Source organism: Sminthopsis crassicaudata, chromosome 2 (genome assembly GCF_048593235.1).
Source record: "Sminthopsis crassicaudata isolate SCR6 chromosome 2, ASM4859323v1, whole genome shotgun sequence".
NCBI lineage: Eukaryota > Metazoa > Chordata > Mammalia > Dasyuromorphia > Dasyuridae > Sminthopsis > Sminthopsis crassicaudata.
The window spans coordinates 245,487,681-245,506,160 of record NC_133618.1 but is presented as its reverse complement, the minus strand read 5'-3'; the positions used below and the strand labels follow the sequence as shown (position 1 = coordinate 245,506,160).

General features: G+C 35.7%; 1 protein-coding gene across 2 annotated transcripts in view; it reads right to left on the bottom strand.

Moving 5' to 3' along the window:
* Positions 1 to 2,341: 2,341 nt before the first annotated feature.
* TUBB1 (tubulin beta 1 class VI) overlaps positions 2,342 to 18,480 on the bottom strand; it is a 37,622-nt gene continuing 21,483 nt past the window's right edge. The window contains exons 2-7 of one of the 2 annotated variants that reach the window (XM_074288709.1): positions 8,767 to 8,930; positions 6,280 to 6,422; positions 4,752 to 4,860; positions 3,797 to 3,907; positions 2,717 to 3,676; positions 2,342 to 2,612 (exon numbers count right to left, since the gene is read on the bottom strand). In XM_074288709.1, coding sequence (XP_074144810.1) covers positions 2,596 to 2,612; positions 2,717 to 3,676; positions 3,797 to 3,907; positions 4,752 to 4,860; positions 6,280 to 6,336 — 1,254 coding nt within the window. In that variant the 5' untranslated portion in view covers positions 6,337 to 6,422; positions 8,767 to 8,930 and the 3' untranslated portion in view covers positions 2,342 to 2,595. Of the gene's footprint in view, positions 3,677 to 3,796; positions 3,908 to 4,751; positions 4,861 to 6,279; positions 6,423 to 8,766; positions 8,931 to 18,480 lie in introns of both variants that reach the window. The other variant, XM_074288708.1, reaches the window with a different exon arrangement.

The window sequence follows — 18,480 nt, the reverse complement described above, 5'->3', positions numbered from 1 at the left end:
GAGGGAATTTGAATCCAGGTTTCTCCAGGTTTGAAATGCAACATTTTACACAACAAATACACAATTGCTTCATATTTTAAATTAACAATTCTCAAGCATGTATATAATTTTTTAATAAATGTAAGCTTTATCTTTTGGGTCTCAGGAATTAGCCCTTTGCAAAAGGTGTTAACAGGCTTTCTATTCTATTGTTTTCTCTTGACTTCCCTGTTGCTATTAATAACACTACTATTTTCTCAGACACCCTTGCTTAGTCATCTTTGACTCTTTTAACTATCTTTTCCACTGGAAGTACTATTAACTCTACAAAATTCATGTTTTATATCCAATCCAGTCATCTGCATGTGCTATCTTCTTGCATCATGATACTTGAGTGCCCTCTGACCTTTCCAGGGAGATCTGATCAACTCAACTTTGAAATTCCTATTTTTAGAGGGAAGCTGTCCCGATAGATGAATGAGAACAAAAACTCACATAGTCTACTATATTTAACTAGCCCCAATCTTACTATACTCACATCTTACCCATATTCATTCTAATCATCTTACTATTCACATCCTATTCTGAGAACCATAATCAAATAATATTGCCTCTAAGCTCTTTGTACCTAAACTCATCCTTAGTTGTTGCTTCCATATTATCCCTTATTGTACACCCTCGGATTCCATCACTCCTTTGAGGCTAAAGAGTTTGAACTCCCCATTATGTACCAGTAATGTCCTTAGTCTACTATTCAGAGTTGCCTGAAATGTGGCTTCAACTTCTTTTCATCCTTAGTTTCATACTTCATCTACTTGAAACTTATTCTGAGGATTTGGTCATTTTTTAATGTCTCTGCTTATACTGTGCCTGTGCCTGATATTTCCTTCACTCCCCCAGTCTTTTCTTTCCTCTCATCCTAATATCCACTTGTTTAAATCCTACTTATTCTCCAATTTCTCAGTCAAATTCTAAGTTCTCCATAAAGTTTTTCCTGGCCTTGACAGAATATGTCACCATTTTCTCCTCTGAACTCCTTGAGAACATTGTATCTATTCTATGCCAGTTATTTTTATACACTTGATATTCACTATTAGATAGTGAGATTTTGAAGAATAGGGGATTTTATCTAATTTGTCCCTTTATCTCCCTTAATGCCTAACAATATTCTGTCCAGTGAATCCTTTAATTTGTTGAATTGAATTCAACATATCCTCTATATTGGTTATAGTTGTTTCCTCTCCAAGTAGAAATGGTTTCAAGTCATTAGATCTGACTTCTCTAAATATTGAAACTATCAGTATGCTGATGGTCAGTCTTGTTTGCTTTCCTTGGTGTTACCATGATACCTTATTTTTAAAAAGCAACATTCTTGTCAGATTCATCCTGCCACTTCTTGCTGTTCCTATATTTATTCTAGTCAATTACAAAAGCAAATAAGGAATGAAAATTCAATGAAAAGGAATAAAAGTACACGCTGAAAAACTTATATTCTTTATAATGTAGAAAAAGGAGTGGAATTCAGTAGTTGCTACATGTGTGTGTATCTTTAGATTTATTTCCTTTTTCTAAAGCCAAATTGATTGAAAAACATTTTGTGAATATAAGTGGATCAAGAATTTTAAAAACCCTCACAATATTCTAATAAATCTAATCTATAAAATGACCAAAATTAAACTTAAAAATGAAAGCTACTCCATGATCTAAAACTATTTAAATGTCTTATGTGGAGTTACCTGTGCTTTAGAGATATTTTTCTAAGCAATACACAGTGATTTTTAGAAATTATGTTCACTAATGCCATTTAAATATACTTTGAATATATATTTACTTAACTGTAGTGAAACCTAACAATTAGGTAGTTAGTAGAAAGGTAAAATATAAAGCTGGATTAGAAAAGATTCAAAGTAGACTATCTCAGAGATGCTCAGCAAGAATTCCAAAATATCTCCTAGAGATTAGATTTATAACCCTAAAGAATTTTGGAGTTGATTCAAGCTGCAAAAACTTTCTGCCAGACCAGAGGGGTAGGGCACCCTCTTCTTCCCTTGCTGCCTAACTTAGCACTTTGTATAAAGTAGGTATTGGTAGTTATTAAAAGAATGGTTATAATGTTTATCAATAAATTTACCATGTTAGATTGACATGCAATTTTCAGTTAAACTATAAGTTCCTAAATGTGGCAACTACTAATTCTGAGAATTCAGTGCTTTAATTTGTTTGTTTCCCATCTTTACTTCCCACCCCACCCTAAACCTCCATCAAAGAAAAAAAAAAAAAAAAAAAAAGATGTCTGTTCTTCACTGTATTTGGAACATAAAGCCAAAAGGGTTAAACAAAAACACACACACAAACTAAAAACTATGCTAAGCAAAATTCTTGATTATATCTTTGATATAGTGGTTACCTCACATTTAAGCTTTTTTTTTCTTTCATTCCTCTGTTGACTCATCGTTTTCTGTTTCTTCTGTTTCTTCTGTTGTTTCTTCTGATTCTGTCTCAACTTCTTCCTCCTTCTTCTTCTTTGGGATTGTTTTGCCCTTCTCAGGCTTCTTCGGGATTGAATCTTCTGTTGTTTCTTCTGTTGTGTCTTCTGTTGTTTCTTCTGATTCTGTATCAACTTCTTCTTCCTCCTTATGCTTCTTCTGGATTGTTTTGCCCTTCTTGTGCTTCTTCTTCATTATTGTTTTGCCATCTTGACATTGTTGATATTCTGTTACCAAATCATGGATGTTACCTTCTGCTTCTAGAAATTCATTTAAGTCCATCCCTTCACCAGTGTACCAGTGGAGAAAAGCCTTCCTTTTGAACATAGCTGAAAATTGCTCAGTAACCCGGGTAAATAACTCCTGAATTGCAGTGTTATTCCCTATAAAGATTGCAGCCATATTTAGCCCCCGTGGTGGGATGTCACACACAGCAACTTTGACATTGTTGGGAATCCACTTCACAAAATAACTGCTATTTCTGGTTTGCATCTTGAGCATCTGTTCGTCCACTTCCTTGGTGGATATCTTGCCTCGAAAAATACAGGCTACCGTTACGTAACGTCCATTGCGGGGGTTACAGGCAGCCATCATGTTACGGGCATCAAACATCTGGTGGGTGAGTTCAGCAACGGTGAGAGCTCTGTACTGCTGACTGCCCCGGGCTGTCAGTGGGGCAAAGCCAGGCATAAAGAAGTGGAGCCTGGGGAAAGGAATCATGTTCACTGCCAGTTTTCTCAGATCAGCATTAAGTTGACCAGGAAAGCGAAGGGAGGTAGTGATCCCACTCATTGTCAAGGATACCAAGTGATTGAGGTCACCGTAAGTGGGAGTTGCCAACTTTAAAGTTCTGAAGCATATATCATACAGGGCTTCATTATCAATACAGAAGCATGCATCTGGGTTTTCAATGAGGTGATGCAAGGAAAGTATGGCATTATATGGCTCTACAACTGTATCAGAGACTTTAGGAGAAGGCATTATGCTAAAGGTATTCATAATCCGGTCTGGATATTCTTCTCTGATCTTATTCATAAGGAGAGTACCCATACCAGATCCAGTTCCTCCCCCCAGTGAGTGGACTATTTGAAAACCCTGAAGGCAGTCACAGATCTCACTCTCATTCCTGACCACATCCATCACTTGTTCAATCAGTTCAGCGCCTTCCGTATAGTAACCCTTTGCCCAATTGTTGCCAGCTCCCGAATTACCTGCAGCAAGAGAAGTCTTCAGGGTTACTATACCCAGAAGGAGGATATATCAAGGAGAGAAAATGGTAGCATTTGTGGGACATTTGCATTTATTCTAGCCAATGCCTTGGCAGTACCTACCGTGGACAAAATTATCAGGTGGAAAGAGGGTTCCTATGTTGCTAGACCGGATGCTGTCCAAGATACCAGGCTCCAGATCCACTAAGACAGCTCGAGGCACATATGTTTTATCTGGTTTGAAAATAGAAAAACTTTTCTAAAGGCTGTTAGTTTTGTTAGCATAGATCCATTGAGTGTTCATGCAGATAACCAATCAACAAGCATTTATTAAGTCCCTATTCTGTGTCATGAATGATGCTAAGCATTGAGAACTCCAAAGAGTTGGAAAACAATATCAGTCCCCTCTTCTCAAGGAGCTTATAGTCTACTAGGAATGTCTACTGGGCTCTTAGGATTCCATAAAAAGAGAATAGAAAGAGACTTCAGTGCATTATCTTTTAGTCTTTTCTATAGTATAAAATTGCTTAAAATCTCTAAAAATGACATATCATTTTATCAGTGTGGGAACTCCCTCATCAGAGCAGAAGCCAATCAGACATAACTTTGTAGATGAGTCTTGTCTTGGTAACTTAAAAATCAGAGAAGGCTGGCCCATGACCCTATAGCTAGTTAAGTAAGCATCAGAAGTGCCATTTTAATTCAACTAAAGACCTTTGGATTCCAAATCCAGTAGCCTATTTTACATACTTCATTGCCTCTCTTCCTCCAAAAAAATGGTTTCTTCTTCCACTCTCTAGCATTTCCAATTCAGAGAATATGATTACTTTATTAAGTACCTAGCATGCAAGGTAGTTCCAGATACTCCTTTCTCTTGCCTTCCTCTGGCCTTAGAGTTTGGTTTGTTGATTATTTTGGAAATCTGCCTGCTTAGGCATTTTTGGTATTTGAGTGCTAGTCAATTGACTGACTTGTAATTTAGTTATTCTCTGTGTTTACGTCTACTGGGCTTTTTCCTTTGACTGCCTTTGCCTGATTCCTGAAAGGAGGTTAGTGGAAATGCATTCTAGTAGTATACCATAGGCTTCTTTGTAGTAAACATTTATTCTTTGAAGCTGCAGGGGTGAATCTCCTTGGTAGCTCCCATTGACATCAATCCCGTGCTCCTCCCCAATCACTTCCCAGAACTGAAACAAGAAAAATAATAGATGGGACTCATGACTCCAAAATGTTTCATATTATATCTCCCATCCCAACTCCATGCATTCTAGGTTCATCCAGTTGGCCTCCTTGCAGTTCCCAGCATACAACATTCCATCTCTAGCTTTTTTTCCCTTTGCATAAGCTTTCCCCCTATTCCTGATCTTTACATTTTGAAGCCCTTGCTTTCTTATAGAATGTTAAGTCTCAGGGCCCAATGCCCCCCTTTTTTAACAGAAGAAGAAATTAAGGCCCATGAAGGGTTAAGTCATTTGCTCAAGATCACATAGGTACCAAGTGGTAGAACACAGGTTGAAATTTAGATTTTCAGAATCCAAATTTAATGTTCTTTTCAAAATAGCAATATCCCTAAATATAAAGCCGTACTTATAAGATGTAACAAGCTATAGTATTGTTCCTTGGGGAGAATAAAAAAGGAGAATGAATTATATAAGTAACAAAATAAACATTCATTTACCTTTTTTATAGACTCAAAATAATTTTTTAGACCACACTATAGCTCTAGAAAAAGAAACCAGACCATATCTAGAGCTTCCTTTCATTTGTGGTCCTCTGTCCTCTTATCTTTGAACCTCTTAACTGTGAGGTTAAAGCAGCCCCACCCTCCTGTGTCTTTATTTTAGTTTTAGATGCCCTATAATTCTGCCTTATAATTCTGGATTTTATTAACAGGAATATTCTTTGTTCCATTTTTAAAGTGTATATGTGTACAAGTGTACTTGAAAGATCACAGAAATAAGAGGCATTTAAAATTATGCCATATTTGAATTATTTAAGTAAAAACAAAATGAATTATTGAGCTGGTACATTAAAACCAACCACCTTAAAACTAACATTTCACAGCTTGAGACAATTTTTTGTTGCTCAATATTGGTAATTTAATAGAAAACTAAAGAAAAAATATTGGTGAAACTTGTTTAAATAAAAATGAATTTAAATTATCTAACAAAATCTACTATGATAAAACAATTATTCAGGCATGGTTCAGCAAAACCTGTATTTCAGATTGGTATTATTTTCTCCATCAAGTTTCAGAAATTGATTTTGAGATAAACTATTTTTTTACTTGTAATGAAAAATGTGATGCTATATATAATAACCTGTTGAGGCATAAATATAATGGAAGGTTCTATATAATTTTGTATCATGTCATGTATGAGTGGAGTATACAAATTTAACCACAAATTTATATTAACCTTATTTTCAAGGTGTTTTTTTTTTTAATCATCTCTTACATTTGTGGATTATTTTTACCTTTGTTTCAAATATTAGATTTGTTCCTAACTGTCCCAATCAATAAATGTTGTACCAGTGCTGGGCTCATAATCATTGGATACTCTTCATTAATCATAGAAAGATACCATTCATAATCAAAGTCAGCTTACCTTGGATCCAATCTGGTTCCCACACTGGCCAATCTGAATATGTACTATTTCACGCATTTTCTTGTTTTTGCCTTGTACCAAAGTTGGGTAATTCTAATGAAATGCACAAATTCCAGGAGAACCACTCTTCCCAAACTCATCAGCTAAAAATGAGAGTCATATCCAATGAGTGTTTTAGAGTGACCAAACTGCCCTTCAAAAACAAGCACCAAGGTGTGACCAATTATAAAATCCCCCTCTGCCCCCCTCCTTTCCTGCCTATCTTACTTTGAGAAAGGGTTGTTTTTTCCTTTTCTGCTGCTTACTGTTACTTTCAATATTGTCCAGTCATTTCCCAGTATAAAGCAAAATGCTTGAATGTATATACTATTACTTGGATCAGTACTGGTGATTGTGTGGAGGCCATAGTTGTCTTAAAGCATTAGTGTTGAGTTTTATCTCCCAGACTTCAATTTGAAGGATGGTTAATGATCTGATATAAATTGTTGTAATTCTCCCCAGTGTCTTTAGATGAACAAGCTTTATCTTCAGATTTAATTTATTTTGATGTCCAACCTGGGTAGAGACCAGTTAAGTCCCTTTGCCCAATCTCTAACTTTTGTCACTGCATCTGCTTTCTCCACCAAATAAATTAACAAAAGGTTAGACGGATTACAAACCCAAGTTTTAGCCTGAGGTGTGGTTTTTTGTATTTTGTTTTGTTTCCATTTAGTGAAAATAGAGCTCACATATTTGTAGTCAGAAAAGTAACTTGTTATATAAGGAAACAGTATAAAGGAGGCAAAAAAGATTTGGGTTAGGATAAGGGAATGTTTGTAATGGAAAAACTTGTAATTCTTGAGAGAATTGTAATTCACATGTGATCTGACCCTGAAGAATAAAAGGTAAGTGAATGAGGAAATATTACTAAGTGTTTAGAACACTAAGTGTTTACTAAGGGAAAAGCAGAGTTTGAAGTCAGAGAACCTGGTGCAAAGCCTAACTGTGGTCCTTAGGACTATGGGAAAGTGATCTTCTGAATTGTTTCTTTATGTGTGATATGGTGTGTTAATTCTGTGATGCAATAGAATCACTACCAGCTTTTCCATCTTTCAATGTTCCTGACCACCCTCAGGGTTAGAATTGAATTGGCAGAAATAGACATTTTAAAAGGATTATCATTATCTTGCCCCTTATCTCTCAGTAACATATCTTCCTATCTAACAATTGGTGAATATCTTACCTTAATTTTATTAAATTTCAAATGCAAATTTAAATAATTTTTCAGTATGAAACCTTTTCAACCTTGACTGTTGCACACTTTCTTAGAGATCCAAATTTGCCACATGATTTCCAGTCTTTCTCATTCTATTAATGATTCTCTTGTACTTTGGGATCCTGACTCATAGAGAGACTATTTTATGAGCATCATTTTATAGGAAATAACAATTGATAGTGTTTGGGTCTTAATAAGTCCTAAATGCTTGTTAATATACTAGTAGTAATTAATTCATCTAATAAAGAGATCTATATTTTAAAACAGACCATGGATAGAAAGCTGGATCTGGAGTTAAGAAGACCTGAGTTCAAATAATACCCCAAATATTTGCTAGCTATGATACAGGGCAAGTCTTTTAAGTCTGTCTCAGTTTCCTCATCTACAAAATGGAAATAACACCACCACCTACTTTACAGGATTGAATTATTATGAGGACCAAGTGAGTTAAAGTTTGTAAAACACTTTGCAAATTCTAAAATGCTATATATCATTATTATTATTATTATTATCATCTGGACTTTGTAACAAAAGAAACTGAAAATAAAGGAAGCAAGAGAAACTTTATTCCATAGTAGTCGATGAGAATGAGTTGTGTTTTTTCTTTAATTGTAAACAAGTAGAATGTATTAGAAAACAAATTTTACAGCTTTTATAACAAACTACACAATGTCTTCTATTCCCTCATCCTAGAATGGCCCTTTTCCCCCAATTCGCTATGTCAAAACTTTATTGTACTTTCAAGATCTATCCCAAAATGCAACACCCTTCATGAAGCTTTCCTTGATCCCCACCATCTAGATATGATGGTTCCTTCTGATAAACTCATATTTCATTTTGTTCATACCTTTCTCTATATCATGTCTCTTATATTATGGCTATTTATGCACATACTTTATTTTTACTACCACATTGTAGCTTCTTAAAAAGAAGGGGTCATCAATACCTTATAATATTTATTTTTAACATTTTATATATTACTTTATATTAATATTTACTTCTGTATCCTAGAGGAAGGTAGATGGCACAATACATAGAGCACTGAATCTAGAGGCAGGAAGGCCTGAGTTCAAATTCAGCTTCAGACACTTCATAGCTATGTGACCTTGAGTAAGTCACAACCTCTGCTTCAGTTTCCTTAACTGCAAAATACAGATAATAATAGCATTTGCCTCTCAGGATTATCATGAGAATCAAATAAGATAATATTTGTAAAGTGCTTAGTAGAGTACCTGTCTTGGTGGGTTTTTCCTTCTTAGTTATTTCTGGTTGTATCACCTTCTGCAGCTAGGTGGTGTTTTGGGGGACAGGTTAATTCTCCGAGAGCCTCCACAGCTGTGGGTCATAGCATCTGAAGGAGTTGCAGGGCAGCCTTGGCTGACACAGGTGTTGTGGACTGGGAATGAGATAAATTGGAGGCAGAGGGAAGAGGAGAGAGGTCAGACAATGCAACAGCTTCTTAGTCTCTTTGTATCATCCTCTCACAGGAGGAGTTCCATTCTGGGTTGGATCTTCAGCAGTCACTGTCAAGTGGCTCCTGTGTATTCTAACAGTGGTGTAATAGATAGAATGCCAGACCTGGAATTAAAATGTGACCTCAAATATTTACTAGTTGTATGACTCTAGGCAAGTCTTAATTTTAACCCTGTTTGCCTCAATTTTCTCATCTGTAAAATAAACTGAAGAAAGAAATGGTAAACCACTCCAGGATAGAGAAACCCCAAATGGAGTCACGAAGTAGTCACACATGATGAACAACAGAAATTGTCTGCCTTTTGTTATCTAACAGGGCCATGACATCAAGGAGGAAATACCATGACATACAAGTAAATTGGATTTACGTGAGGCAAGGCTATCTGGGTCCTGTGGTCTGACAATTGGACAATTGGAGATGGCCCTGGATTTAGTAAGAAATTTTGGTGTTTTAAGCTTAGGTCCTTAAGTGTTCTCTCTTTGACTGAGGATGAGTGTGGACTCATTCAGTGATCAGGATAGTTAGCAATTGAGGCAAAGAATGGCTTCTTTCACCTAGTCAAAAAATAAGAATCAATCAATCAATCTGGGAGGGAAAGACTCTCAGAATTAATAACTGCTATTTACATTCACTCTGAGTCAGTCAGGACCAAATAATGACCAACTGGGCTTGGCCTGGGACCTATTGTTGTCCAATCAAAGAGAGTCAGCGTGGTTTAGGCTTAAAGAAGGAGATGTAGCCAGTAAACTCCAAAGTATCTTGGAACAGTCCAGTGATCAAAAAAAAAAAAAAAAAATTTTAAGGGAATCTTAATCTTAAAGTAAAGGTATAACATGCCACTTCCTTCTTTCCCTCATGATGACCTCTATTGTAATAAAGAATACTTTAGCAAATCTCAACAGATACAATAGTCCTGCCTAGCAGAACATAGAACATTATGCACCTATAGTAGCCTACCCTGGGCAAGCAGAGAAGGGCACTGATGGGAATCAGCTCAGCCTTACATTCCCTCCCCTGAGAAAGTCTTGAATAACCCCACTTATTGTATACAGTCAGAAAGTCAAGTGATGTCAAATTCCTAAACTTAAATTTCCCAAATTTCCCTTACAAATGTGTCTATGGCTTACAGCATCTTTGCTAAAGGCCTTTTGGGTTAGCCCAACATGGTGTTCTGCCTCATGGTGTCTTTCCTCCCATCATGATGTCTTTCTCCTTCCCCCATCCTTCCCCTATACCTCATGGTGTCTATTTTATCTTCTCTCTCTCTCCCCCCCCCCCAATCTACTTCATGTTTGCCACTCTTGGTGTTTATTTTAGCTCTTCATTTTGTCTATAACCTCTTCTAAATAAATGTCCTTTTTGGCAAAGAAAATGGCCATTGTGAATCTCCTGAATCTCATCATTTGGTGCTGAACCTCAATCACATCACACATACAATTTTATATAGAAAGTTTTATACATATACATGTATGTAATGTTCTACTTGCTTCATCCTATATGCGTATATACTCATGTCTCTCTGAATTAATCATATTTGTCTTTTCTTATTCATGTGCTGAAATCATTTAAAACTGTTTCCAGAAAGTTGACTGTTAACTTTTCAGTGTGAGAATTCATACCTTGGAAATCAGCAAACACTGAAAATCAAGGCCTGATTTATTGTTTTGAATGTCTAGACTTAAAAGTGATGGAGATTGTACTTGCAAATGTGTCTTTTACATTTTTATCCCTTCCCCCTTCCAAAAAAAGATCCAGTTGTTAAACATTTGCTGGCTCATTCTTGCTATTTACCAAGATTTTTTCAAATATGATGTGACTACCCATGTTCTGAATGCCAGGCCTCGCCCTGGAGTGTTATGGGCCAAAACTCTGAACTTGAAACAAGGATCCTTACAAGGTTCTAAGTGGAATTGCTGAAACCATGGTTACCTAGTTTAGCATGGTTCAGTATGATTGATTTACTCTTATAACAAATAATGGTTTCCTAGATATATGATTGGTTTATACTCAATGTGGAGCATATAAGCAGGGACTAAGAGCCACAGAAGATAAGCGCACTAGAAACTCTTGGAGCCAAGGAGACAGAAATTCATTTCACCTTCAGTCAGGCTTCTGGTGGCTGGCCTGGCCTCCTGCACTTCCCCCACTGAGACCAAGGCCAGTCTGAAAGGCTCTCCAGAAAGCTGCCCAGCCCCAGAAAGGAGATAATAAAGGATCTGGACTTTAACACCTGGTTATTCTTGTGATGATTACTCCGACTGAAAAGAAGGCTGCTCCAGAGACACCAAGAAAACCGAACCAGAGGACATTACACTGCAAGTTTAATGTAATCACATTAGATTTCTTGATTTCCAGATTCTCTAGAGTTTATACTGAGTCCACTAAAATCCTAAACTTTTTTCACATCCACTATCTTGTATTTATGAAATTGCTTTTTTTAAAAACCAAAATATAAATTTGTTCATTTATTCCTATTTTGATTAAATATTTCCATTAAATTTCATATTAGATTTGGCCCAATATATATGTTGAGATTTTTTTTTTTTTTGGATCCTGACTCTATCTATCTCTCATAGCTTCTTGTCATCTGCAAATGAGAGAAATATTCCAGCTGCCTTAATTCAAGTCACTAATAAGATCATTAAATAGTATGGGGCCAAGCTCAGATCTCTGGGACTTTCCACTAGAAATCTTCCTCTATAGAGTAAGCTTTTAATGACTTCTCTTTGGGCACTGTTGTTAAGGCTTAATCCATATTTTTGCACCTTCTTCATAAAGATATCATGAAAGATTTTATCAAACTGATTTTTGCCATCATGCTAAAATATATCCATGGCATTTCTTGTAGCTGTTGTCTACAGACCTCCAAGTCATTTCCCTAACTTCCTCAGTGAGTTTGATTTTTCCTTTCCCAATTCATACTACAAGAATTCAACACACATATTGTCACTTCCTCCTTCTCCCTCCTCTTCCTTCTCCTTCTTCCTCTTCCTCTTCTTGTTTTATTTGTAGCCATCAATTTTGTTCCATCAATTCCATTTCAAAAATCATTCTCTTTAGGGAACTATATTTTGCTGTATCTATGAACTCATTGATGTGGGTATACTCATTCTATCAATGCTGATTACAAACTATCCATGAGTATGAGTTCAAAACATTATATTCATCCGTACATTCTCCACAAAGGACGCACCAAATACTAGGTGTACTTCTAGATCTATTTACGTTTTATAGGAATCAGTGAATGTAATCAGATTATTCTTTTCTTCCTCTTAACATATAACTGGCCTAGTTTCTTCCTGATCTCCCTTGTGCCACTTTTCATCCTTGGAACTATGATGTAGAGAAAACAAGCAAAATAAGAATGAAATTACCCTGAGTACCATTGCTATGCCTGCTTTGAACTTCCTCTTTTTCCCAATGTAGCTAAGAAAATCCCAGTTTTTTATTTCCTTGCCAGCTTCATCTTATTCTGAATTTTAGCACTCCTGATATTTTTCATACAGCACCATGTCATGCCTTTTTATTCTTCCTCTATTTGTTTTCATTCTCTGCACATACCTTTTAAATGTCAAAGTTAGTTGATGGTTTCACTATGTATTCATATCAGCTCTTTAGGAAACTCCCTCTCTTCTGTGTTTCTCATCCTGCCTTCAGAATTTCGTTCTTGAAAAGTTCCCATCCCTTCTAGAATGATTCCTTTCATAGAATTTTTGGCCATGGGATCCTATTATTTCTCTGAACTCTTTGAAATTTACTCTTCCAAAATTTAGTGTACATTAAAGGTTGTGGCCATTTTCTTCTCCTTTGTCAATCTTAGAGCCAATTGTAATTCTTCCTTCCCCCTTTACCCATGTTCCATCAATGGCTAAGTCTTGTTAATTCTATTCCCAAAATGTCTCCTATACATCACCCAATTCCAGGCTCTTATCCCTTTTCACCTAAACTTTTTAGCACAGCCTCCTAGTTAGATTTCTAGTTTCTCCCCTCTCCCAGTCATCTTCACAACTGCCAAAATGATCATCTGAAAGCAAAAGGCTAACCATGTCACTGACCGTTTTTTAGAATAAGATACCTCCTCAAGTTGACATTTAAAATATTTCAGTCTAGTCCAATTTCCCTTTTTAGCTCTATTTCATGTACTTTGTTTTCTTCATGCATTCTGTATTCTAGCTCAAATAGCCCATTTGCTTGTCCCTTTTTATGACTTTCCATTTTAATTCCATGCTTCTTTATACACAGCTTGCAATGCCCTTTCTCCTTACTTCTACTATTTAGTTTGCTGCAAGTCCTAGCTCATGCTTCATCTCCTCTGGGACACCTTCCCTGATCACCTTAGTAATTAGTGTCCTGTATCTTACCCTCAGATCATCATGTGTCTGCTCATCTGTTTACATTCTATAACTTCCCAATAGAGAGTGAGCTCCCTGAGGACAGGGCTTGTTTTTCATTTTGTCTTGTCTTGAGTGCCTACCTAGGATAGTACCATATACATAGTAGATCCTTAAGAAGTGCTCAGGGGTTTGATTTCTAAAATGAAGTAGTCATATCCTTCCTCCCTCCCCCAATTTCCTGTTATTTCTACTTCAGTAATCTGTTCCATCTTGTTGGTCAAAGTCAAGTCTAAAATAGAAATTCCTCTCATCACTTTATCCACCCCTTTTTAAATATGAAGTTATTGTTAATGCAAGTCAAGAATTTATTAGTAATTTAGCTCTTGTCAGGGGAAAAAATTTCAGAAAATGTCTGCATTATTGAAATCTTCCTTCACAAGGAAGGAATTTGTGGCCAAAGAAGAGTTGGAGTACGTTATTGAAATCAAAATGGATAATTTTGATTATGTTAAGTTAAAAAGTTTTTGTACAAACAAAACCAATGCATTATTAGAAGAAAAGCAATAAACTGGGAAAACATTTTTACATTCAAGGGTTGTGATAAAAGCCTCATTTCTAAAATATATAATTGACTCAAATTTTTAAGAATTCAAACCATTCTCCATTTTAAAGGATATGGTCAAAGGATATGAACAGACAATTTTTAGATGAAAAAATTGAAACCATTTCCAGTCACATGAAAAGATGCTCTAAATTATTATTGATCAGAGAAATGCAAATTAAGACAACTCTGAGATATCACTACACATCTCTCAAATTGGCTAAGATGATAGGAAAAGATAATGAGGAATGTTGGAGGGGATGTGGGAAAATTGGGACACTGCTACATTGTTGGTGGAGTTGTGAACTGATCTAACCATCCCGGAGAGCAATCTGGAACTATGCCCAAAAAGCTATCAAAATGTGCATACCTTTTGATCCAGCAGTATTTCTACTAGAGTTATATCTCAAAGAGATCATAAACGAGAGGAAACAATTCACATGTGCAAAAGTGTTTGTGGCAGCCTTTTTTTCTAGTGGCAAGAAATTGGAGACTGGGTAGATGCCCATCAGTTGGAGAGTGGCTGAATAAGTTATGGTATATGAATGTTATGGAAAATTATTGTTCTATAAAAAATTATCAGCAGGATGATTTCAGAGAGGCTTGGAGAGACTTAGATGAACTCATGCTAAGTGAAATGAGCAGAACCAGGAGATCATTATAGTCAGCAACAACAAGATTATACAATGATCAATTCTGATGGACGTGGCTCTCTTCAACAATGACATGATAAAGGCCAGTTCCAATGATCTTGTGATGAAGAGAGCCATCTATACCCAGAGAGAGGACTGTGGGAGTGGAAATTCTCACTCTTTTTGTTGTTTGCATCTTGTTTTCTTTCTCTTTTTTCTCCTTTTTGATCTAATGTTTCTTCTGCAGCATAATATTTGTGGAAATATGTATAGAAGAATTACACATGTTTAACATATATTGGATTACTTGCTATCTAGAGGAGGGGGTGGGGGAAGGGAGGAAAAAAATTTAGAACACAAAATTTTGTAAGGGTGAATGCTGAAAATTATCCATATATATTTTAAAAATATAAGGCTTTAATTTAAAAAAAAAAGAAAGATAGCAATTAGTTAATAGCAAACATGTTGAAGCTGTTATACTTTGAGAAAAAAAGGAAGCATATAAAAGGGGAAGGAGATGCTAATTTCTGTTGTTGACCAAAAAGTGCAAAAAAATGAGTATGAGTTTTTAAAATTCTCACTGAAATCGAGTTCTTCCTCTTCTTGGCCTTATCACCTCAGCATAATTGAGGTAATTAGATGGTAAAGTACATCAAGAGTTAGGCCTCTCATCAGGAAGATCTAACTTCAAATTTATACTCAGATATTTAATAGTTGTATGACTCTAAGAAAGTCACCTTAACTTCTATTTGCCTCAATTTTCTCATCAGTAATAAAATAGTAAAAAAAATAAAAATAAAAATAGCACCTTTCTCCCAGAGTTGTTGTGAAGATCAATGAGATAATATTTGTAAAGTGCTTAGCACAAAGACTGATACAAAATATTTATTCACCTTATTGGCTTGAAATAAATCCTTTCTTTTCTTTCCTTAATCATAAATAATTGTTCAAGTAAGGTTGACATAAGATGATAAGCAAAAGATTTAGATCCTTCACATTTTAATTCAATTAATAATCATTTCCTCTGGTAATAGCATTTTAAAAACTAGAAAATTTTATGAAAAATGTATGTTGTAGGAATAAAAACATATACCAAAATTTCTGTATTAAACATTTAAAAAGTGTGAAATTTTGACCAGAACTATGAAAATATTTACATTGGCCTGAAATTGAATCTTCTATGAAGTGAGACAGTTGACATTGCATTTAATTACTTGTCACATCAAGATAATCAGACAAATCTATATTCTGAGGTTCCTATTCTAAATTAAAGAGTATCTTTTCATATTTTCCTGAAACTGTGTATTTCCTGATTTACCCAAACAACTTTACATAAACTGATTGATTTTTTTTTTCAGAAAACTTTAGATCTATTCTAAATGATATGACCTCATTCCTGGATTTGTTTACACTATATTCAATAAATATCAATAATCCTGGAGAAAAAAAAAAAATCTTCATCACTACTGGGCCAGACTTACCAACTATTTTCTGAGCTCTTCTCTTTTCCTCTTGGTTTATTAGTAGTAAAAATTAATAATAATAAAGTTATATAATGCTTTATAAATGTTATCTCTTTTTATCTTCACAACAACTGGGGAAGTAGTTGCTATTATTATCCTCATTTTACAGATGAGAAAACAGAGGCAGGCAAGGTTAAGTGATTTGCTCATGGTTCCTTAACTAAATAAATGTCTAAGGCTAAATTTGCACTCAGGTCTTCCTCACTTCAGGTTCAGGATTTTATTCACATGCTATCTGGCTTTATTTAAGACCCTTTGGTCTAGTTTGAACCTAAGCCTTTAGGTTGGCTTTGAAGTATATATTACGTTGAATTGCAAATTAAAAAAAGTAGCTTAAGTGCTGCCAAGGCTTAGGTGAGAGCTTAGCTTAATTAAAGGGCTCGATTTGCGTTGGAGTGATGCAAGATAAAGTCTTGCAGTTCTTAGTTATGTTAGTGTGATGAACATAGGGGTTAGAGGGAGTAGAAGGGAGGAGATGATTGTAGTTGTAGGGATTAGTATGGTAGATTTTGAGTTATTATACCATTGTATTTTTGAGAACAGCTCATGTGCTCTTTCCTCCTTGAAACTTTCCTTCCCTCAGCTGAAGGGGATGCCACCCTCCTCAAATAACTTCTGAGAATCCTTTAATTCATTTCTCCTTTCCCCCATCCTTGTTTTTGTAAGCATCATATCCCCTGTAGTAGTTAGTAAATGTTAAGTGGACTTCATGGCCAGTGCTATATCTACTGCAACATCTAGCTACCCTCCACTTAATAAGTTTCTTTGGAATTTGAGTCCCTTCTCTACACTCACTTAAACTCTCTGAGATGGCTCTGAGCCTGCATTCCCATCTGTAAATGAGGATAATGCCTCTTCCTTTATTCTTCCCTCTAACTCAGGATTTTCAGTTAGACTGAAAAGAGATAAAGTAGCTGAGAGCATTTTATAAAGGCTAAATTGGAATGTTGGGAGAAGGGCAGCCTTAAGCTTTGGCATTAAAAACCAAGTCTTTTCCCATAAATTATTTCTCTTGTTGCCTCAGAATGGATTGTCTTACAACAGTGGGTATTTCTAACAATTCCACCTTCTGTCTTTGACACTCTAGGGGATGCTGCTGCATCAGAGCTCTATGAAAGCACAATCCTCAAGGTCATTTCTCAATTCCCTTAGAAATATAACTATGGCCTCAATGCCTTTCCTCCCATCTCCTCAGCTCTTTTTTCCCAAGAGTCTTATAGGTTTTATTTATACTGATGATAATCCATGATAATCCATCTTTTTTGCATCACTTTGTTTTAGAGATCCTTTTTCCTTCCGATACCAATATGCAATTGATAGGACAAATACTATTATGCCCATTTTACAGATGGGAAAACTGAGGCTTGGAGAAGTGAGTTGCCAGAGTCATGCATGTAACAACTGCCAGAAATGAGGCTGAAAGCTATTCTGATTCCGATTTCACTGTGCTCTGCATTGTTTCACTTCCCCAATTTTGCTCAAATTGATTAGCTAGGCAAGTGAAAACAAAGTCAACTGTACAGGGGTGTAGGGGAATGTGGTATGAATGCACTCAGTCTCTTGCTCTCTGCAGCACTTTTTTAGCTTCTCCTGCATACAGAGCCCCGGATGCTATGTTTTCCACATCCCAAAAAGGAAAAAATATATATATTATATGAATTCAATTCTCTGCATTTTAGTCTCATTTGCCAAAACAATTTTCTCAACATTATTACAAATTTACCAAACTCATATAGTCCTTCCCTGTGCTTGGATATTTCTCTAACAAAAGCCTTTTTTAAAAAAAGTTTTATATTTTTAAAATATATGCATAGATAATCTTGTGTTCCAAATTCTTTTTTCCCTCCCTTCCCTCCACCACCTCCCCTAGAAAAATCCAATATATGTTAAACATGTGCCATTCTTCTCTACATATTAACACATTTATCATGCTGCACAAGAAAAATCGGGTCAAAAATGAATAAAATGAGAAAGAAAACAAACTGCAAGCAAATGACCACAAAAAAGTGAAAATATTATGTTGTGATCCACACTTGGTCCCCACAGTTCTCTCTCTCTCTCTGGGTTCAGATGGCTCTCTATCACCAATCCATTGGAACTGGCCTGAAACACCTCACTGTTGGAAAGAGCCACGTCCATCAGAATTGATCATTGCATAATCTTGCTGTTTCTGTAACACAAGTTATTTTAATGTATTTTTTTACATAGACCTTAAAAGGGAAAAGGTCACAATATATTAAAACATTGTTTGGAGTTATCATTCTGCTCCATCTAAAAAAGCATCGAGCCATTAAATTTCCTAAAACTATTCTCTATTTGACCCCTTCCATCAGGAATCCCTGACTTCCTCTTGTCAGAAAGGAGAAAGGAGGTTAGGTCATA